General features: G+C 35.2%; 1 protein-coding gene across 2 annotated transcripts in view; it reads right to left on the bottom strand.

The window, feature by feature from the left end:
• Positions 1-21,577, bottom strand: part of tw (Protein O-mannosyl-transferase 2) — a 96,212-nt gene extending 74,635 nt beyond the window's left edge. Inside the window, exons 1-6 of one of the 2 annotated variants that reach the window (XM_072531932.1) lie at positions 21,266-21,577; positions 20,576-20,659; positions 16,020-16,104; positions 5,080-5,184; positions 1,873-1,981; positions 1,515-1,783 (exon numbers count right to left, since the gene is read on the bottom strand). In XM_072531932.1, coding sequence (XP_072388033.1) covers positions 1,515-1,783; positions 1,873-1,981; positions 5,080-5,184; positions 16,020-16,104; positions 20,576-20,659; positions 21,266-21,297 — 684 coding nt within the window. In that variant the 5' untranslated portion in view covers positions 21,298-21,577. The remainder of the gene's footprint in view (positions 1-1,514; positions 1,784-1,872; positions 1,982-5,079; positions 5,185-16,019; positions 16,105-20,575; positions 20,660-21,265) is intronic. The other variant, XM_072531930.1, reaches the window with a different exon arrangement.
• Positions 21,578-23,580: the final 2,003 nt, after the last annotated feature.

Genomic DNA, 23,580 nt, shown 5'->3' with positions numbered 1-23,580 from the left:
CACATCTAAAAGAACTGGGTCCAGTCCTTTTATTGTGTAAAGAAATAATTTATTCTTCTGAACCTACATTTATACAATACATCGGGTATTAGGATTTTTGTCCATTGTACTTTTACCGTTTGTGCCTCCCATTCAGATTGCCATTCATCAAGCATTTGGTTTCTAATTATATCTCTTACCTCTTACCTGTGTCAGGTGGCGGTTGCCACTATTATATGCCACCTGTAAGGCAATCATATATGTAGTCCAGTAAGCACACTACTTTAAGAAGGAACTTTCTTTGATCTCTAATAATCAGATCTTTATATCTGGCAAACTTTAAGTCTTCAACCCATATGGGAGCACCGTACAAAAGGGTCGAATGTACTATTTGCAGGTATATTCTTTGTTTATGATTACTTGGCCACCTAATTAGGTATAATTTTTATAATGACCGCTGTTCTGTGTTCTGCTGTCTGTATGGGGGGGCTCACCTGTGAACAGAGTAGAGGCTCACTCACATCTATCACTATTTGGGTGTTCTTGTGACCACTGAAGTCGATGAGCCCGATTTCCGCTGGATAGCATAGGCACTCTCACAGGTCTTCAAGCATTAAACCCTATTCCTAAGCAGTCTATTTCTAATGGTTTGGCCACTTGCAAACACCTTATGGGTCTCTTGCAGCCTCATTTGTAATTGTGATGCAGTTACAGTGCGATCTCGCAAAGCCTGCAACCTAATAAAACGGTCTTCAATCTGGTTGGTTATCCTTATACGTCCTTTATGACGTTTAGCAGCATCGCCAGTTTCTTGACACCTTAACCATAAACGATTATTGACACTTCTGTTCGTGTGGAGGACCTCAGCAATGTCTCTTTGACTTCTGCCAGCTGAAGCATCCCGATAGCATGCCACTGCATTTCGCGGTTTAAATGATGTTTCTTCATTATTGGCAATTGCAAAACTTAATAAAAATCTACATAGACATTAAAAATCAAGTACCAATAAAATAATATGTTATATTGAAGTGATTTTGAATATATTCAAAATGCATATTGAAGTTTTGTTAAATTTTTTATAACCATTCTTATTAGCATTACCGTCCATGTTGGTACAATAATCGACAAAACAACAAAAAAGATTAAAAACATTAATTTATTTTAGTATTTGCAGCTAACATTGATTTAAAGCTATTAATATAGGTGTCCCCTACGTTATTTTCATGTGTTTATATTATTTTAATGACCAATTTAATTTATACAATACATGTTTGTCAAACATATACTGAAAATTAAGTTGATTATTTATATGCCATTATTTAAACCTTTGAGTTTAAATACTCAAAAGAAGTGATTCCGCTGGAATAAATTATGAAAGCTACATATATTGAGCAATACTTGTATGCAAGCAGCCTCCTGGGAGAGGTCCCAAGTGGCCTGGTAGCATGTACACAATTCTGTCGATATAAAGTATATTTGGTAAAACAAAATATCAAAGTCATATTATATATAATTTACAGGTACATTGTACTTACCACAGGTTTAGCCATATCTCCCAATATTCTCCAGAGGTCTGATATTGTCATTAATCCCACTAGTAATACTACAAATAATCCTACAAATTTCACAGCTATACAACAGGCTAACATAATTCCAGTAAAAGTTAACCAAAACCACCATTTTATAGAAAATTCTTCAGTTTTTTGTGATGATACTTTAACAGCACCCATAAAGCTTCCCATCATAAAACATAAAAGAAGTGGATCCAAAAGGATATACTGAGAAAGAGTGATAAGTCCGACATCTAAAAAATGTTTTTATAATTTATTAATCTATAGCTATAGATATTTTTTATATATACAAATTTATAGCTTCTTTTTTTTGACCACTCACCAAACAAAATTAATAACGATGAAAACAACGCTGCAGATATGTTATCAGTCATTTCATCTACTGCTATGAAAGCCATTGGTACAATGGTTGATCCAAGAGCACTGCAAAACTACAGAAAAAATTCAATCATTAAAAATATTATATTGGAATTAGACAATAATAGTTAGTTGGAAAGTTGGTAGACTCTATATATTTTTACATAGCTCATAACATCTTCATCTTTCTAGTCATCTCATTGGTCTCTATTTCTTATAGCGGCAACCACTGCTACATTTCAGTTACGTCTTGGTCCGTGTCTTCTTTTTGAATATACTGTGTTACAAATCATATTTTGAGTATTTTTGTCTTTTAATACTTATTCATTGAAAATAGACACACCGCTTTAGTCTCTCTACTTCCATAGTATCTCTTATGTCTTTCATTTAAGATATTGCTCTCTTTATCTATTAGTTACTATATTCAATCTGGTCCTGGAATATTTCCTTTCACTTGATTAGCTTTTACACTTCCGATGATAGATCACAATATTTTAAACTATGGTTTTATATAGTCTTAATTTTTTCTTGAACAAAGAACGAACATCACTTCTATAAGAATACTGAGTTGCTAAAGTTGGCACTAAATAAAGGTTTTTTATCCTGAACATTATCTCAATGTCATCAGACCATATCATGTTTGGTCTAGTTGGAATTTTAAGGTCACTTAAATTTTAAGGTCATTTAATAAGTCAAAGGATTTAGGGTATGGCAGATATTAAGCAAAATGCTGTAAGTTCAAACTTTACATGAATATGAAAATAATACCAATAACGTTAAAATGTATTTATTATGTTTACTACACATTTATTTCGAAGCCACTATCTAGTTTACTGCTTCAAAGAAGCATCTCCATGGTCCTGCATATGCTCGGAAAGGACATTCAAAGGAAATGTGTCGTGTGCTTTGTCTTTCATGGCCAAATTTGTAATGTTATAAACGTCACATGTTTGTTATTTTTCTTTGAACAATTATTTTATTTCAAAAGGTAAAAGAAATAATAAATTAGAATTACTCACAATCAATTTAATTTAACTATCCAGACGACTGGTTTCGCTTTCTACAATATGCAAAGCATCTTCAGGTCTCGATACAAAGTTAAATAAATGATGCCGGTACTCTATTAATTGATGGTTGAAAGAACATGGTTCAAACTATCCTGTATTGTTGATTGGAGAACTTAAGTCTGCTATTGTAATTGTTTGACAGTAAACGGGAAGTTCTTGAGGAGACAGATTTTATCCAAGAAGTAGAGATAGGTCACTTAAATGGGTAACTTAAATTAGGTGTAATGTGATTGTTTGTTTGATGAAAGTAATGTTCTATACCATTGAGTTATTTAAAAGTTATTTATATTTATTCTAGAGATATATTTATGAAATGTGTGTTATTTATTAAGATTTTATTTTACGAAGGTGACAGTTGTAAGACAATGAATGAGGTTAGATGTACAAATTGTGTGGGTGTGCAATTCTTTCAACTTGTAATTATCAAATTTCTTTGATAAAGTTCTATTGTTATATATGGCAAATGATTGCAAAGTCAAGTATTTAAAATTAAAATTAAAAATTAAGGACAATTTAAGACACACAGAAAACACTTAAAAGGGGGACGAAACAAACATTAAATTTAAAAAAGGGGGAAGGACTTGAATGCACTACATCTCTTACTTGGAGACAAATTAAATTGATTGTGAGTAAGTCTAATTTATTATTTCTTTTACCTTTTGAAATGGACTCACACAAGCAACACATTCATATTTTATTTCAATTGTTTTCGATTTTATTCATTTATTAACATGTCTCTTTCATTCTACTATTAAAAATAGTTGGCGCTCAACCCTTAGATCAACTTTCTATTTACTAAATATTCTGTCATCTAAATTCCAATTTTCACTTAATATTCTAATTTCTGTATTCAGACCCCATTATGTTCTATGAGATAGAACATATATAAATTTATATACCACACTTCAGTCGAAAAATTATATCTATCAGTTGGCAACTCTACTCTGCCATGCCATTTTAATTCTGTAAAGGTGGATTATATTTTTTTTTATATTGTCTTTTACTTATTTAAGCTTGATCCTCGATTGAAAATTCATTTATATATTAAATCTTTCTCTGGGTTTTTTGACCAATACCAATTTTTGTCAACCTTTTTGGGTGAGGACTTCCCGAACCACATGGTCGACCATTGGTAGTCTTATACTGTAAGAACCCCTATCCAACATAACAATATCAACAAATGGAACTAGCAACCATTCTGCAATCCTGTCTAACTACGCAAGATCAGAAGCCATAAGTATCATTTAAAAATCTTTTTTGTAAAGCTGTAGGCAAGATTTGCTTTGATTTTAATTTAATATTAAAATTTCAATTTTATATGTTTTTTATGTATAATAAATATGATTAGTGAATATCTTGCTTTACTTGTCCAAACTCATTTTCAGATTTACTTCTAAGATAAACGTTCTCATACCTGAAAGACTGATCTAGTCGAGACCTTGTGAGTTGTGAGTTTTATTGTTCTACATTGGCTCCCAACTTTCGGAGGTAGTTATATTGTTAACCATTGGCACCTACTATTTCTAATGGGTCGTTCGATGATTACAAAGTCACAATTTGAAGACTTAATCTTACCTCTCTTTGATATTACCCCATCTGATACGAATTCTATTTAATATCAATCATGTCTTACGATTCAAATTAAATCCTGGAACCAATTAATTGGGATGGACTATGTGAATGTGTGATTATGTGCTTTGTTATTATCTATTTTTTCAATGTTTGTTTGTCTCAAAGTCATTTGATATTTTGAACCAGGAAATTAGCAGCAGATTTCTGGATTTTAGCCTATTTCCTTTTAAGTGGCGAGTCTCTTTGTGCATATGTAATACACGGTTATTATTTATTATTAATCTTTGTATGTTCTCTTACTAGCGCACTCTTTCTGCGGATATCAGGTAGGGCTATTCCTTATAGGATGGAAAGCCATTGAAGAGGGATGCATCTTAATGATCCGATTATCATGTAACAGTACTGTGAAGTTGAGTGTCCCCTAGTAGCCCCACAAAGTTTTTGAATAAAATTAGTAAAGCGAACAATGTTCAGTAATCCCAAATTAGAATACGTTTTGAATCGCTTAAATTTTTTTAGAAAGGGTTACTTACCATCCTCATTCCCAGATATGACGTATTTTCATATTTATCACCAGGTTTATCGAAAGCAAATTTTCCATCGTATCCTGTCAAATATCCAGAAAGACCTATAAGCATCTGAAAATGGGAAATATATGCAATATACAAATAAAAATTAACAAAGACAATAATATTGACTAGAAGACGAAGGATATAAGATATTATAATAGAAAACATAATAAAATATTATAATACAAAATAGTTTGTTCGTTTTTATATATTCTTCCTTTTATAGTGGCGTCAAATTACATAATGTTCTTTCTTAATTTGACTAAATCCAAAAATTATTTTATTATTTGTTGATTTTAGCCCCCTTGTTTATTTGATAGTCGTTATTGCTACTTCTTCTTACGGTACCATCTTCTATTGAAACGCTCTCTGTCTTGTGCAACTCGAAACAATGAACGAAGTCCAAATAAGTCCGATCTCTTATATTTTTCAACCAGGAATGTTTAAGTCTTTCCAGTTCCCTGTAGCCTTCTATTTTCCTTCGCTTATTAATTTCAAAAGCTTTGCTATATTGTTCATTATGACATGGCCAAGGTAAGCAGTTTTTCTCTTTTTAATGTTAGAAATCAACTCTCTTTATTAAGTCTTTGAAGAACCTCTTCATTACGAACATGATCCATCCAGTGTATTTTCAAGAGTATTCTGTAAATCTATAGACTCTATATTCAAAAGTATTTAATTTAAACGTTCACGTTTCACAGTCGTATAAGAGAACGGAATGAACATAGCAATGAACGAAACATAAACGCAAGTTGATGCTGAGTAAATGGTTACCTGATAGATTTCTAATTTTGTTAAATGCTGATCTTGCTTGCTCTATTAGTGATCTTACATCTTAATCATGATATAAGTGCGATGTTAAACAGGAACTCACGTATTTAAACCTCTTCACAATTTCTTAACATCCTTTTTTGTTTTTTAAAACGTTTTGGCTTTCCTTTTCTCAGGTAGCGCAATCCTCCTTGGCTTTGTTAGTTATAGCAGTATTCAAAAAGAAACAGCAGGGTTATGAACAATGAGAAGATCTTTTTTACAACAGCTAAAACTTCTAGTACCTCACTACTATTTACTCCTAAGTTTTTATGACCATTTTTTAATTAAATTTTCTGCATGTACATTCATGCCCGATATTTTAATTTTCTGATAATTTAATTGGTTTAGAATTCGTTTTTATTTCTCTGTGGTTCTGATTCTTCTTCAATATTCTACATTTTTTAAATATCTTTTGAAACTTTATATATTTAACTAAACTAAGAATATTCAAAAAACCAAACGCAATAAATACTATGTCCATATATTATCAGAATCTTAAAAGAATACGTACTCCTCTTCTTCTTATGGTGCCGTGCACCTATAGTGCGTTGGCGAATTATCTTAAGGTCAGACGTCTGTCTTTTGCGGCATGCAAAAGTTCGCCAGTGTTAGTTACGCCTGTCCAGTTCTTTATATTTCGCAGCCACGACATTTGTTTGCGACCTACTCCTCTCTTGCCGTCAATCTTTCCTTGGATAATTAGTTGAGGGATTGCGTATTTTTCCCCTCTCAGGATGTGGCCCAGGTATCCAATCTTTCGTGCCTTGATCAAGCTGAGCAATTCTCTCTCAGTATTTGCTCTTCTTAGGACTTCCTCGTTTCTCACCCTATCTGTCCATGGTATGCGGAACATTCTTCGCAAGGTCCACATTTCGAAGGCTTCCAACTTGTTAATGGAAGATATTTTCAACGTCCATGTCTCCATGCCGTATAACAATATGGACCATACATAGCACTTAACCATTCTGTAACGGAGATTGAAGGAAAGATTGCGGTTACAAAGTAGCGGTTTAAATTTAAGAAAAGCTTGTCTTGCTTGTTCTGTACGGCATTTTATTTCTTGTTGAGGATCCCATTGGTCATTCACCATCATTCCCAAGTATTTGAATGTTGTCACTTGCTCGATTGGAGCATTATCTACGTGCAGTTGTACTCTGAAAAATGCGCCCTTTCTTATTGTCATGCATTTTGTTTTTCCAGCATTTATCTTCAGGCCATATGTTTTTCCTGTGGTGTTTTTTTTATTTAGTATCAACTGCATATCATGTTCGTTATCTGTGATTATTGCGGTGTCGTCAGCGTAACGAATGTTATTTATCGGGTACCCGTTGACCTTTATACCACAATCAGTGCCTTCAAGTGCCTCTGCAAAAACATTCTCCACATAGAGGTTGAACAGCATAGGAGACAAAATACACCCCTGTCGCACCCCTCGTAAAATTTCGAAGTACGTACGTACGAATACGTACTCCACTAGATGAAATTGAACCTCCATCTCCCAATGCAACTACGATGTCATCATTCTGGTAAATACTTGGCTAAATCAAGATTATTCAGATAATGAACTGTAAAATTCTGGCTACCACATTTTCAGATTGGATCGTAACTTAAGAGTATTAAGCAGCTAGTAGTAAGCAGCGTGGAGCAGAAGTTTTAATTTTGTTACGAAACCATTTTAAACGAAAACAAATCAAATTTGCCGTTAATTGTTGTGCATCTGTTTGTTCAAGTGGATTATGAATGTGCATCAGTTATCTTGGGTGGAGTATACATTCCTCCGAGCTCATCAGAAGATATTTACCTTAGTCATTGCTCGGCAGTTAAAACTAAAACAATAGGCCAGATGTACCTGTATATTTATTTGGCGACTACAATTTACCACTGGCTTCTTGGGTTTACTCAAATGAAGAGGGCTTGCCGTTGATTACTCACGAAACTATCCAGCAATGCTACTATGCGAATGCTTCTCTTACCTAAACCTGAGGCAATCAAATAACATACCAAATCGACGTGGAGTATTTTTTATCTCATTTTCCACAGTATTGAAGATTATCAGAAACTGTCCGTCTACGAGACATTTGACAATTTGCTTCCCAAGAACTTTCATCAAGTGGCAATTACTTGTGGTCTTAGTTTTAATGGTAATATTAAACAATTAGATTATAATACTACATATTTTGACTATCGTAATGCAAATTTTATAGGCCTAAATAATTATTTTTCTTCAGTTGACTGAAATACTATTTTCGATGATTCAGTTCTTAATATCTCAGTAAAAATTTTTATGGAGTAGTCTCTAAAGCAATATCACTTTTTGTTCCAAAAAAAAAAACATATAAACCTTCAAAATTTCCTCGTTGGTTTTCTCCACAATTACAAAAACTTGTTAATAAAAAAAAAAACTGCTCATGCTAGATTCAAACATACTCAATCAGCAGCTGATTAGATCTTATTTTCAGATCTTAGAACATATCGCAAAGCATTAACAGATCAATACCACATGATGCCAATACAAGATGTATTGGCATTCCTGAATGATTTCTTTCATGGTTAAGTAGTTATCTTGATAAAAGAGTTCAGTTTGTATTTCTAAGGGTTCACCTTCGATTCCTATCTTGGTCAGTTCAGGGGTCCCACAAGGTTCACATGTGGGTCCTCTTCTGATAATATGATATTTCTGAGGTAATAAAGGTTTGACCATTTTTGCTATTTGCTGGTGACCTTAAGCTATATTTTAAAGTTTCAAACCTATCTGACTGTCTAAGGATCCGAGAACACCTGACTTCCCTATACAATTGGACTCTTTCCAATGTTGTCCAGCTGAAGATAAGTGTTTTGTTATATCCTTTAGCAAATCTAAAAATACTGTTGTTTGACTATCAGAATAATACAAGCCTTTTCTCAAGAGTGACTTAAATAAGAGGGTATTATTTGACAGTTCCTTTTCATTTATCCCTCACATCAACAATTTGTCAAATAAAGCATACCGCAATCTAGGTTTTATCAGAAGTAACTCTCTAGATCTTTCGGTACCCACATATAGAATTTTATATCTTACTTTTGTCCGTAGCATCCTGTTTTATGCTTCTAGAGTATGGTCACCGTACTATTTTAACCATATTTAGACCCTTGAAAAAATTCAAAAGTTTCTCCGGATTTGTGCTTATAGATTAAACTTATACACCATGTCTTTGGTGAAACTAAGGTCAAGGCTAAATATCAGTTCCCTAGAAGACTACAGAACTAAATGTGAGCTAGTTTTTCTCTATAAACTACTTGACCATACCACTGCTGTTCTGATTTATTAAGTGTTATCAACTTTAGATGTAGTACTAGAATTCTTAGAGATACTCAAGAATTTTCTATAAAACACTGTCAGACTAACTATGGCAACTTATCTCTTATGATATGAACAGAATTTAGAGACTGGGAAATGACTTTAGTCAATCTTATGATCTCGTGGATATAAAATCTGACCTTTAACTTGGAGTATTCATTTCTATTTAATAAGATTTTCAGGAAAATTTAATTTTAATTTAATTTAATTTGTTTAACAATATTTAATAATTATTTAATCATTATTTAATATTTAGTTTTAGTATTTTTGTTATGGTAAGGATATTGTTGTGAATTTATTAATTGTTAAGTCTTTAATTTATAATGTCTTGTTCTTATCTTAATTCATTAAAAAGCACAATGACTGATATTTATTTATTTTCACTAAACATACATAATTTATTAAAAAGCGAACGTAACATTTTATCGCGAGCGCGTCGTCCGAATTAACTGTTCCTTCCAAATCAAATGTCCTTTATATATGCCATTGCCTTTACGCTAGAATCATCGAACAGCCTTCTCGATTTGCGGCGAAATTATAACGGTAAGGCAAACGGGTATTTTTTACATCGGCTCGACCGTTTCTGGAAGGTCCATTCAGGTAAATTTCTGCCGGCTAATAGAATACTCTCGTAAAATCTAAAAACAGAACACATTAGTCATAATATTTACGGTTATTTTAGGCCAGGATAATTATCGTAACATTGCCCCCCTCTTAAAAGATGGTTCCTCCTGGAACCTTGTCGGGACTGAAACCGGAACTGTATGCTGGTATCGGCAACTGGACCCTCTTTTACAACTTCCAGTTGTATAAAAATGACAAGGGACGGTTTTCTCTCCGCACCAGTAACTATGCGGATTGCAACAGACTAACACCTGGACTTCGGTGTCTTTAAAGATCTCCTCCACCATATTTCGGATAACCCTCCAATCTAATTGGCGGCACTCCAACTTTGGCATGGCTAACTTTTGCACGTCGGACTCTAGTACGTGCTCTCTCAATTGAAGTAAGGCTTCCCACACATCTCGGTAGGTAGGTTGGTCACGGGCAGTGTCTTTTGTTACCAGGTAGAAAAGGTAACGTGATGCATCTTGGAGTTTCAAGGTTTTACCGGGAGCTGGCACCTGGCATTGAAGTTCTGCAACTCGACCAAACTTCCTTCGAAAGACGGATGCCAACCCTGGTGCGTCTTTGATACTGGCCGGGATGGTAAGGGCCAGCGAGTAGTCATCGGGGAGCGCGAGTAGATCTTGCTTTTCTTCAGTGGTAACACCATGTCTTGCTTTACCGGTACCTCCATAGGCACCCATGAATTCCTCAAACGTGAGGTCAGACACGTCTTGGACTTGGTTTACTTCCACTTCTTCATCTACGTCGTGGTCACCTTCGAAAGACGCCAGCCGGTTATGGTGTACTATCATCGGCTTTCCCCTCGGAATCTTGCTTATTCGGTAGATGACATCGTTGATCTTCTCCATGATGAGGTATGGACCTTCCCAAAACTGCTGCAATTTGGGAGAACAACCTTTTCGCTTCTTGGGATTATACAGCCATACTTTGTCGTTCTTCTTAAAGCAACCCTTTTCGGCTTGTGTATCGTACCGTTTCTTCATTCGGTCGCTAGCGATCTGAAGGTGGGAACGGACCAACTCATGTACATCGTCCATTCTTCTTCGTAATTCGATCACATAATCTTCACCTGCTACATCTTCTCCAGGTCGACACCCAAATTCTAGATCACAAGGTAGTCGCATTTCGCGTCCGAATAGGACTCTGGCTGGTGTCTGGCCCGTTGATTCGTTAACAGCAGATCTGTAGGCCATTGTGAAGAACGGAAGGTATTGGTCCCAGTCTCGCTGATGATCGGACACCATCTTTGTCAAATACTTGCCAACTGTCCTATTCATTCGTTCTACCATACCATCCGATTGCGGATGATACGCGGTAGTTCTTGTTTTCTTCATGCCTAGTCTATCACATATTCCTTGGAATAGATCACTTTCGAAGTTCCTGCCTTGGTCACTATGGATCTCCAAAGGCACTCCAAATCGGCTGATATATTCTTGGATCAACTTATCTGCAACGGTGGCGGCCTTCTGGTCTGGAAGTGCGTAAATCTCGACCCACTTAGTGAAGTAATCCATTACTACCAACATGTACTTGCCCCCATTTTCACTTTCTGGAAATGGCCCTGCAATGTCCAAAGCTATTCTTTCAAACGGGCTTCCAACATTATATTGTCTCATAGGAGCTCTCCTTTTCCGGTGAGGCCCGTTACTCGTAGCACAAATAGTACATTTCTTACACCAGTCTTTTACGTCGTCGGAACTGTTCATCCAATAAAACCGTTCCCGAATTCGCTGAAGGGTTTTCCTTACACCAAAATGCCCTCCCGATGGACTGTCGTGTAACTGACGAAGTACTTCGGCTATTCTGCTCTTTGGGATCACCAACTGTCTTCTCTTCTCTGAACCGTCATCATTTTCCAGGACTCGTTTGAGCAAGCCATCTTCGATGATAAATGAGTCCCACTGGGCCCAATACGTCTTAACTACTGAGCATAGGTTTGATATTTCCTGCCAAGGTGGTCGACGGTTTTCCTCTTTCCATTTTCGGATTTTCTGTATAACTGGATCTCTCTCTTGTTCTTCCCTTATCTTAGTAGGCGTCCAGTCGTCGTTGACAATCGTCGTTCTTAGCACTGCTGCTTCCTTGGATTCCGTTTTGTTGCAGTGGGAACACTCTGCTGGGCATGGCCTTCTGGAAAGAGAATCAGCGTTTCTGTGGCTAACTCCGGCCCGGTGCTCAATCTTAAAATCGTATTCTTGGAGTCGTTCGATCCACCTGGCTATCTGACCCTCTGGATTCTTAAACTGCATCAACCACTTAAGGGCGGCATGGTCGGTTCGGATTAGAAACTTTCTGCCATAGAGGTATTGGTAGAAGTGCTCTACTGATTTAACTACTGCTAGAAGTTCTCTTCTCGTGACGCAATAATTCCGCTCAGGTTTTGAAAGGACTTTACTAAAATATCCGAGGACTCGTTCCTGTCCTCCTTGAATCTGAGACAGCACTCCTCCAATTCCCACGTTACTTGCATCCGTATCTAAGATGAACTCTCCTTCTGGCAGTGGATACCCCAAAATTGGTGCTGTTATTAAATGCTTTTTCAACGTTTCAAAGGCATTTTGGCAGTCTATATCCCAGCGGTATTCTCTTGCTTCCTCTGTAAGTCGCGTTAATGGCTTAGCGATATCTGCAAACTTCTTAATAAACCTCCGGTAGTAAGTACATAGTCCAAGAAAACTTCTCACTTGATGTTTGTCAGTTGGTTTTGGCCACTCCTTAATGGAATCGATTTTTCCCTTATCCACGGCCACTCCTTCTTTACTGACTATATGACCCAGATAATTGACTTTACCTTGAAATAGCTGGCACTTCTTGGGGTTTAGCATCAATTGGGCAGCTTTAAGTCGATTAAAAACGTTTTCTAAATTCCTCAAATGATCTTCGAATGTCTCCCCCAAGACGATTATGTCATCTAAATAAACCAGGCATGTTTTCCAAGATAACCCTCTCAACACATTTTCCATAAGCCTCTCAAATGTCGCAGGAGCATTACAAAGTCCAAATGGCATAACGTTGAATTGCCACAATCCAGATCCTGTGGTGAAGGCTGTCTTTTCTTTATCGACTGGGTCCATTTCTACCTGCCAGTATCCAGACTTCAAATCTAAAGTAGAAAACAATTTACTTCCAGCCAATGTGTCCAATGTGTCATCGATCCGAGGCAGAGGATAACTATCTTTCTTGGTAACGTTGTTCAGCAAACGGTAATCCACACAGAACCTCGTCGTTCCGTCTTTCTTCTTAACCAGGACCACCGGAGAGACCCATGGACTCGTAGAAGGTTCTATCACCCCGTCTTTCTTCATTTCCTGAACAATCGTTTCAGCTTCCTCTCTCTTCGCCTGTGGTAATCGTCGAGCTGTTTGACGAATTGGCTTAGCATTACCAGTATCAATTTTATGCTTAACAACGGTAGTTCTTCCCGTCTTTCCTCCTTTCGGTACGAAAATATCACGATACTGCCGAAGAAATTCCCTTAATTTCCTTTTCTCCATCTGATTTAGAGACTGTCCTGCAACTGCAACCATTTGGTCGAATTTGTCGTTGGAATTATCAGATGTTGTCGCCTGACGAATTATGGATGTCACAGGTACACAAGTTCCTACTTTTGTCTCTTTCTTTATGGTCACTGGGTAGTCGTTGACATTGATAAGTCTCACAGGAATTTCTTTAGCCGAAGTCACCAATTCCTTTCCAATTATGATTCCACGGCCAACCTCATCGTCGTGGTTCCAAGGCTCCATCATAACAGGTCTCCCTTCGTCTACAATTCCCTGTAGTCGCGCTACTATGATCGTTTCGCTTCTCGCAGGCACGACTGTATCTTCTGTAATGGCTGCTTGCACAGTGTTGTCATTATGTGGATGGAGAAATACCTCCTCGTTGCCAACTTTGATTACCTTATTCTTAAAATCCAATTGGAATCCATGCATATTCATTACGTCCATTCCTAATATAACATCCTCTTCGATGTCAGCAACTATAACAGTATGGACGAACTTTTCTGCTCCAACTCCCAATTGTACCTGGATTTCTCCATGAATGTTGGCATTTTCACCTGTAGCGGTCCGAAGTCGCAACCTCGTTGGTAACAGTTTCTTACGGCTGTTTATAACTGTTGGACGTATAATGATTCTGGTCGCTCCGGTATCCACCAACAACGTATGTCTTTTACCATTTATTTCTCCATCTACATATACACTATCTTCACGACATTTCAAAGAAGCTATTAGTATGAGAGGGTCTTTGGAAAAGTTCTGGGTCGAAGCTGCCCCCCTAAGGCTGACCCGTTCTAGTTTTCCTGATGGTGAGTTTCTTGATTTGCGTCGTACCTAGGGTGCTTACAGGAGCTTCGTACGTGTCCTATTTCGCCACAATTCCAGCATCTGATGGTCTTCGTTTTCTGGTATGTCATGCTTTTCATCATATTAACGAGCTGGTCAAGTTTATCTTCATCTCCTTCCTCTTTTACAGTCCTAACTTTACTGTACCCGCCAGAGGCCTGCGTAGCTGACTCGTATTCGAGGGCGGCGGATAGGACATCAACCAGCGTCTTGTGACGAGCTAATCGCAGTGTTCTCTGCATTTCATGATCACGAAGACCATCAATAAACGTTTGAACGGCCAATTTTTCCATCATGTCTTCGGGAGCTGTTGGATAAGCATATCGTACTAATCTGGCAATATCTACCTCATATTCTTGAAGAGCCTCATCTTTCTTCTGTCTACGATTTTTAAGCTGTGACTGATATACATGCTCCAAATGTTCGTGGCCATATCGCATATTTAACCTCTTCTTCAGTTGTTCGAAATCATCGGTCTCCTCTACGGCTATGGTCTGAAGCACATCTAAGGCATCTCCTCGAAGGGCGATAGTCAGGTTTACCGCCTTTTCTTTTTCAGACCATCCATTTGCTCTTGCGGCTGATTCGAACTGTTTCATGTAGTTGTTCCATGATGATTTTCCGTCGAAAGTTGGGACTTTAACATGAATAGAACCTCCACTTCCTTCAAATTTCGGCCGTGTCTCCAACTTAAATTTCGTCTGGTCTTCTTTTATCTCCACTGTAATCGGATTGTTACCTCTCTCTGCTGTCCCTGTTTCCTCCATCTTCCTTTCCATCTCTTTCCATATCTTTTCTTCGAAGGCTAACATATCGGCAGCAACTTGGTTTTTTAATGAAGATATTCTATCGTCCAGGGCAGACATCTCAGAAGTGACTTTAGAGATTTCCGAAGAGATGTTAGCAGAGACTTTGCTTTCCAGCGAAGAAATCTCGTTAGAAACTTTGTCTTCCAACGAAGCGATGTCGCCGGAAACTTTGGCTACATCACCAGAAACCTTGGCTACATCAGAAGAAACTTTCGAAATCGACGAGAGGACAGCATCTTCAAATATATAAGTCTCTGGATCTAGTCCTTCTTCTAGCAAAGCGTTCTTTAGTCGTTGGACTAACTCAGCCTTTTTTCCGGTAGAAGCTAATTCTCTGTCTTCGAGATGTCTTCTTAAATTAGTCACTGTCAGCTCATAAATCGTAGCCATTTTCACAATTTATTTTATATTCACTTGTATTATTATTATAAGTCTAATTTATGTTCGATCTCACTCTGACACCATTTGTTGTGAATTTATTAATTGTTAAGTCTTTAATTTATAATGTCTTGTTCTTATCTTAATTCATTAAAAAGCACAATGACTGATATTTATTTATTTTCACTAAACATACATAATTTATTAAAAAGCGAACGTAACATTTTATCGCGAGCGCGTCGTCCGAATTAACTGTTCCTTCCAAATCAAATGTCCTTTATATATGCCATTGCCTTTACGCTAGAATCATCGAACAGCCTTCTCGATTTGCGGCGAAATTATAACGGTAAGGCAAACGGGTATTTTTTTACATCGGCTCGACCGTTTCTGGAAGGTCCATTCAGGTAAATTTCTGCCGGCTAATAGAATACTCTCGTAAAATCTAAAAACAGAACACATTAGTCATAATATTTACGGTTATTTTAGGCCAGGATAATTATCGTAACAATATTCTCTTTTTGTTAAATTTTTGTAAAAATGGGCACATCCCGTGAATACATAAATAATAAATAAATAAATAAATATTGTTATTACCTTCCCTAACGGTGGATGCACATCGAAGAAAAAGGTTCTGTTGATATACCAGCTTCCCATTTTACCAAAATGTGTCTCATCCCAACTGAAAAATATATTAAACTATAAATGTTTGAACTTAAAGTAAAAAACTATTCACTCATAAATTATCAACAAAAGGGACAACAATTTTTATCGGTGCAAAACTCATTTTTCTATGCGAATTTTTATTTGGCTGGGGATCGAAATCAAATCGATCGCTTGTTTAAAGTTTCAGAATATCTCATTTTTAACAACTGTTGCATGTTCCACGACTAAATCTACATCTAAAAAGATTAAAAATAAACCGGAAGTCAACAAAAATTTTCAAATGAATTGAAAAATTTTTATGACCGGATGTTAAGTAAGACATGTTTAGACGCATTTTTGCACGCTCATCACAAATCTGTTGTGTATATTATGTCAAAATAAGTGTATCTATCGTCGTTTGTGAGTTATATCATATCGTTTTATTCATTTTCTCCAAATCGTAAGTGAGTATTTCCGTTTTGACAATTTTTGCTGTAATAACTCTAACTGCTGAATCGAAATCCGTTGTCAGTTTTTCTCTATTTATTGATGTTTTTTTCTATCTAAGACTGGGGAGAAAAACAATCTATAGGATCGAAATTTTATTTTTGTATTATTTAATTAATTAATATTTAAATGTTTATTTATGATGTTTGTTAGTCGTTTATATATTACTAATTACAAATAGAAAGTTTTTAATTAAAATTAATGAATATACATTTTCATTATTCATAATTATTCTTCTTTTTTTTTAATTAAAGATGTCTGCTACAGTACGTTTATTTCAGTTATTAATACGGTGTGGTAGGAATTTTTGTGTTGTATATTTCTGATAATTAATCTGTCAAAATATTACCAAGCCGAGTAAATCGAGTTTATCAACAGTTTGCCTTAAAACCAGGGGTAGTCATAATGGTTAAAAATCCAGAATTGTTACAGTGATGACAGTCCCTGTATGAAAATATTAAAAGTTACTTCCTCATTTCCTAAGCTAAAGATTGATCTCAATTAGTACAAAAATTAAAGGATAGTATAAGGTAACAGAATTAAAAACTCATTAGTAAACATAAGAAAGCTGTACGAAGGGTAAAACAGCTGCTTCGTTCACACCTTAACAGTACAAATTTGTTTCACTAAAACGCATGTTCCGCGCTTTCACAAAGGCACAAAAACACCATCCTCGAAGTGCAGTAGAGAGAAAGACACTACCGCGGTATTTAGGAGGTCGAGGACTTATGGATATAGGAAAGCAATTAGAAAAACAGATTACTAATATAAGAACTTATTTTCAGATGCAGCGATTTGTGCAGTAGATGTCAGAACACCGATCAAACTGAGAAGAGAGACACAAAACCAGAAATGAGCATAGATTATCTTACTAAGGACGAAAAAATGCGCACTTGGATGGGTAAACCTCTGCACCGGCGACATCCTAATGAAGTCAGTCAAGACTATGTCGACAATACAGCGTCGAACTATTGGCTGACATCAGGAAAGATGTTTCCTGAAACAGAGGGTTCATTACTTTCCATTCAGGATCAGGTTATACCAACAAAAAATTACCTTAAATATATCATCCCTCAAGTCCAAAACGACAAATTCCGATATGATTGTCGAGCCCCAGAAACCATCCAACATATTACTGGGTGCTGCCAGGCATTTGCTGCAACTGAATACAAGGAACGGCATGATTCAGTAGGGAAAATCCTTCATCAAGAAGTAGCTATCAAACTGGGACTTCTTCAAGAAAACAACTTCAAGCTATATTGGGACCGCACTGTGCTCACAGACCAAACAGTAGCACACAATAGACCAGATCTCGTACTAGTTAATAAACTAACGAGACAAATAACACATCGATGTGGCGATACCTAACAACAATAATCTGCGTGTTAAATACAACGAAAAGATCGCCAAGTACAGAGATCTGGAAATGCAAATAAGGAGACAATGGAGAATGAAAAATACCCAGACGATACCAATTATTCTTTCTACTACTAAAGTCATTCCGAAGAACCTCCTAGAAAACATAAGAAATCTGGGTCTGAATTAACATCTCTATAAGACAATGCAGAAAGCTGCACTACTCTTTACGACCAGATGTGTACGAAATTTTTTGTTAGATACTCCAGCATACCAAGTCACCTAGGACTCAATAATACGGAAAGAGCCCTACCAGAGCTCAATCCTTTTGATACCGTAGGTATCTGGGATGAGTGAATTTTCCCCTTAGAGGGAATGTGAGCCGTATGGCTAAGTCTGAACATAAGAAAGCTGGTAAAATTTTTTAAAATTGTAAATTATATCCAGCGCACTTCAAATAGTTGTCAATAGTTCTCATGGAATAACTGTCAATACTTGGGTTACATCTTATTATTCTTCTTCTTTTTATGTAGAAATGATTCTTTCTGTTTTTCAATGTTCCATCGTTTTCGTGGTCTTCCTACTGGTCGTCTCCCTATTGGGTTAAATAAATTAAACAAACATTTCTCTCAAAGATATCAAAAAAATACGTCAGAAAACATATCAAAGAATGATGGGAGAAAATCATAAAAATCGACAATTTACCCATAAACTGGAAAAAGGTTACATTTTCAATAAGATACTTCAAAGATTTATATTGTCTCTACAAAAATAAAATAATAAATCTCGAAAAATTGTTTATTAATACTCAAAAAAAATTATATACAAGTACATGCTAATATTAGAAATTAGCAAACATGTATTTACTTAATTCTCCAAAAAACACAATTTACATAATCCGATCGTCATCTGTAAACTTATAGATAAACAGATTACAGTTATAAAATAAATAAACTCAATTAAACATAGAAGTAGTTAATTCTTCAAGGAATATTTGAAGGAAAACGAGAAAATATAATACAAGAAAAAATACAGGAATTGCCATAAATCCTATATTTAATTACTTTAGTTACAAGACGTAATAAAGTCTGCTATTAACCGTAAAAACCAACAATAATCAATAAATAAGTTAACACTCACATTATAGTTCGATGACATTCGTAGAGAATATCTGATACTGCGAAAACAGGTGCATTTGGGATGACCTTTTTCTAATCGCCAAACCAGCCGTCATTTTCCGACAAAATAAAGCGATAAATGAATGACGCAGGGCAGAGAGTAAGGAACCTGGAATTGAATGTGTGGGAGCCATTGAAAAAAAAAAAAAATTGGTGTGTGAAATTAATTGTTAGTGGGACTCAATAAATATATGAAAAAAAGGGATCTCTTAATACTGCATTTAATTAAAAACAGAGTATGATCAACTTACCACACATGTAAGTAAACAAAACTTCAAACAACGTAAATATCAACGTCTGAATGCATATTGCTCGGAGATTAAAAACGGACGGACTGAAATTCAGTCATATGATTGTTTTTATAACTTTTTCATGAGAAACATATTTCTTAGGTCCTGAGATTTTATTTAAAGTGGATCTCTCACACCCAGAACTAATTTATTAAGAAAAGGGGGAAAAAAGGAAAAAGGGGTACACACACTTGATGTATTTGAAGCGATAAAAATAATAATTTCTAGACAAAGTTAACTGAAAATACAGTCTCGTCAAAAGTTTTAAATTCAAGAGAAATTAACATGCCACAGTTGTTATATTATCTGACCTTCCAGCTCCAATTTACATCTTAGTAAATTTGCTGGCGGTTATATTAAATTGGTGCAGCATATGTTGTAAATCATCTTCACTTTGAGAGAGTAGTACAAAACAGGGAATCTCCCTATCTTATCCCATTGCCAGCTTCAATAGGGTCTAGCTTCAATAGGGCCTACTTTAATGTAATGTTTAATTTCTTTTACAATCTTTTTAAACATTTTTTAGTTTTATAATTATTTTTTATAGACTTGTCTTCTGACGTCAAATTGAACACTAAGAGCATTTTGTTTTTATTTTAAGCAAGTGAAAGCATTATTTTGTATTTTTTTGTAACAATAAAATTGTACTTCTGTCTACTCTTTTTGTCATTTATGTCAGCACATGGCCTATCAATGTATTTAACATTCTTCTTCCATAATATAATGCATTATTATGAAATATGACACCAAAGTTAGACTACCAGGTAATCATACATTGACCAAATTTGATATAGACTAATATCTATCCGAAACATTTAGTAATTATAACAGCTTATTTGGACAAGGGTAAGATAAATTATTTTTTTTTGTAAAAAATATTATTTTTATTACTTTAAAAATATCTAACATTTAATACATCATCTACTGTGTTAGTTCAAACATTTTCAGGATTATATAATACACAGGCGTTATGTTATAGGGCATTTTCTTAAAAGTCCTAGTCACACAAAACTTTAAATACGATTTACCAACATTTTACTTGTTTGAGTTGTGCCTATACTTTACTAAGGGTGCGATATGTAATATAATAAGCAGATAAATAGTGTTGCAAGAATTGACTAAGGAGTTATATAAAAATTATAAACAATACGAAAGTATTTTGAATGAATTTACTTACCAGACATGATCAGGTTCACTAATTTTATAAAATCTTGTAGCAATTGTTAATAAACAAACAATTCCAAATATAAACCACCAGTTCCTAAAACAATATATTACATAATAAAATATTTAAAGAAAGCTTAACATTAATTACATTAAAGTTAATATATGTCTCACCAGCAAGTTTTTGTGACCAATTCTAATTAATGATTAATTGTTGCATACAAATGTAGGTTTATAAAAAATAGTTTTTTTATAAACAAAGTTTATAAAATTTGTTTTATTGTTTGTGAAGTACAATTACTTAACTAATTACAAAATAAACCTGATTTTATCTTCAAAGGTGAACTGAATACTTTTTAGGAATAAATGATGTTTTAATTTAAACTACATGTTTTTTGTTTTTGAAGAAGTATATTAAAGAAAACAGAATATAGAGGGAAGAACCGACAAGGTTATTTAAGGTAAAAAGGGAATCTAGAGAAAATATGTAGGAGTTAAAAAATTGGATTATATAGTCAAAGTTATGGAAATTTTGAATTTTGTACAAATTCAAATAAAACTGCTTCTAATGTCATTGAAAACTGCAACGATTAAACAGTTTTTATTAAAATATATGAAGAAAAAACTAAGGCAAATGTCACTTTTGGTAATCAAATATTTAGTATCATTAACTTTTTAGGATTTCTATGGCCCTTTTACTTACTTTGATTCTTTGTCAATTATTTTCTGTGCCATTTTATTATTGAAATTTTAAAATCATGCAGATATTAAACAATTTTTTCAGATATGCAGACGTGGACATAAAGAAAGTCCCGTTAGTTTTGTTTTAAATTCCATATGTCTTACTTTCATATGAATGTAAACTATTTCATTTTACGGTTTGGATATTCAGATGTATAATTCAATTTAAAACATTTTAGCAGAGAAGTAGAATGTATACATATATTTCTAACATTGGTGCAGTGGTTTGTTTTTGTTTTTAAAAAGTTATGGGGTTAGGTAAAACGTCACTGTCAATTAGTCTCGATCATACGAAAGTAGATGTACAACTGGAGGACACTAAATGAAGCCTATTTTTTAAAGTTTTGTGCTCGTGTTGTCCTACAGGTTGACACAAATAAGGGGGCACAAAATATATTTTGTTTAAAATTTCACTTGTTTCTCGTGATAATTTTTTATGAGTGATTTTAAATGATAATCTTCTAGCTGAAAAGTATATAATTTTTACTTAAACGAATGTATTTTTAAATCGTAATTAAACAAGACATAGATTTTGTAATAGGTATATATTGGTTAATCTTTGGCTTTATAGTTTAGAACAATTGTATAAAAATGGTTAGATCAAGCAGTGCATTGGGTTGTACCACAAGAAATTCCAAAACTCTGCCTACCATCTTCAATATTATGAATTGAAATGACATCCTATCACCTTCTAAAAGTGGCGGCCGCAGCGTAGTCGCTTTGTTATGGCTTAGCAAGCTAGAGAGTGAAGGAGGAAAATAATATTCTTTGAAGATAATGAAATAGAAACTGACATAGATCTGCTTACAGCGGAAATGAACATTGTGTTGGTAGGAGATGAGAAAAAGTTAAAGGATTGTATTCTTTTTTATATGGATTTATTATTAGGAAAATGGTTCCAAAACTGCAGTGTTTGATTGTTCCCAAAGATTGTTTTAATGTTTCTATTGGGAATTTGGCGGGTTAGTAAATTAAAAGATTAATTGTGGGTTAGTAATTGCCACAAAAGGTACTTTTCAGGTTGTGTGAATGCTAAGATAGTCGATGGCATTGTTCTGTCTGTAGTAAATAACCTTTCTTCAGGGAATCTATCAGGCAGTAAGTATATGTTGATGTCTACCAATTGAGGTTCTTCAGATTCGAGGTAATCAATAATTATTTTAAGCTGTGAGTGAGTAAATTGTTTCTCTCTAAGTTTTTTATTGCTTATCGTTGCTACATCCATTGCGATAGTACAGAGGCCATAAATATCTGTCTGGACTACAGATAGGCCTTGATAACATATCGGCGATACGATTCGTTCATCCAGGAACATATTCAATTCGTACGTCGTAGCTTTGTACTTCAATGACCATTTAGCAAGGTGGCTAGTAGGGGATTTTAGTGACGTTTACCATTTTCGTGACTGATAATCTGTTTTAACAATATTTAATAGGCGAACTTCATGTAACTCCGGCATTTATTAATTGCATATACTATGGCTAAAGCTTCTCGCTCTTTCGAACTATAATTACGTTTAGCCGCTGTGAATAAGCGACTTGCATACTCTATCGGCTTTTCATTTTTTCCCTCCGCCTGAAATGTAAAGACGGTTACCTATGCGCAAAGCTCGTAAAGTTCCATTTGCGCTGAAAGACAAAATCGAAGTTGAACTGGACAGGATTGTGCAAGGGGTTTTAGAGCCGATTACGCACCCAAAATGGTACACCCCAATAATTGTGACTGTTTGCAAAGAAAACGGGGAGGTTAGGAATTGTGGTGACTACAAATCCACATTGAATTTAGCGTTACATCCGGAACCTTATTCAGTGCCATCGGTACAGGGTATCTTATCCACAGTTGCGGGCGGTAAAGTTTTTACAAAACTGGACATAACGCAAGCTTATCTGCAGTTAAGTGTCAACCGCGAAGCTGCTGAAGCACAAACAATAATTACGCATAAAGGGGCTTTTAAATGTAATCGTTTACAGTTCGGTATATCAGTGGCTTCACAAATTTTTCAAAAATTCATAGACACTAGATTAACGGGTATTCCTGGTATACTACGTTATTACGATGACATTTTAATAGTCAGAAATAGATTTGGATTCAAAAGTGCGCGCGGTATTATCGCGTTTCCAAAAAGACGGATTGCATTTGCGCAAAGAAAAGTTCGTTTTCGAACAAAAACTATAAAGTTTCTTGATTTTCAAATTAGTAAAGACGGTTTACGCCCCACTAAAGACAAAATCGCGGCCCAACTAATAAAACCGAGTTGCAAGCTTTTCTTGAACTTTT

This window comes from Diabrotica undecimpunctata, chromosome 5 (assembly GCF_040954645.1).
Source record: "Diabrotica undecimpunctata isolate CICGRU chromosome 5, icDiaUnde3, whole genome shotgun sequence".
In the NCBI taxonomy this organism is placed as follows: domain Eukaryota; kingdom Metazoa; phylum Arthropoda; class Insecta; order Coleoptera; family Chrysomelidae; genus Diabrotica; species Diabrotica undecimpunctata.
The sequence above is the reverse complement of the archived record's forward strand: the minus strand, read 5'-3'. Positions and strand labels throughout refer to the sequence as shown.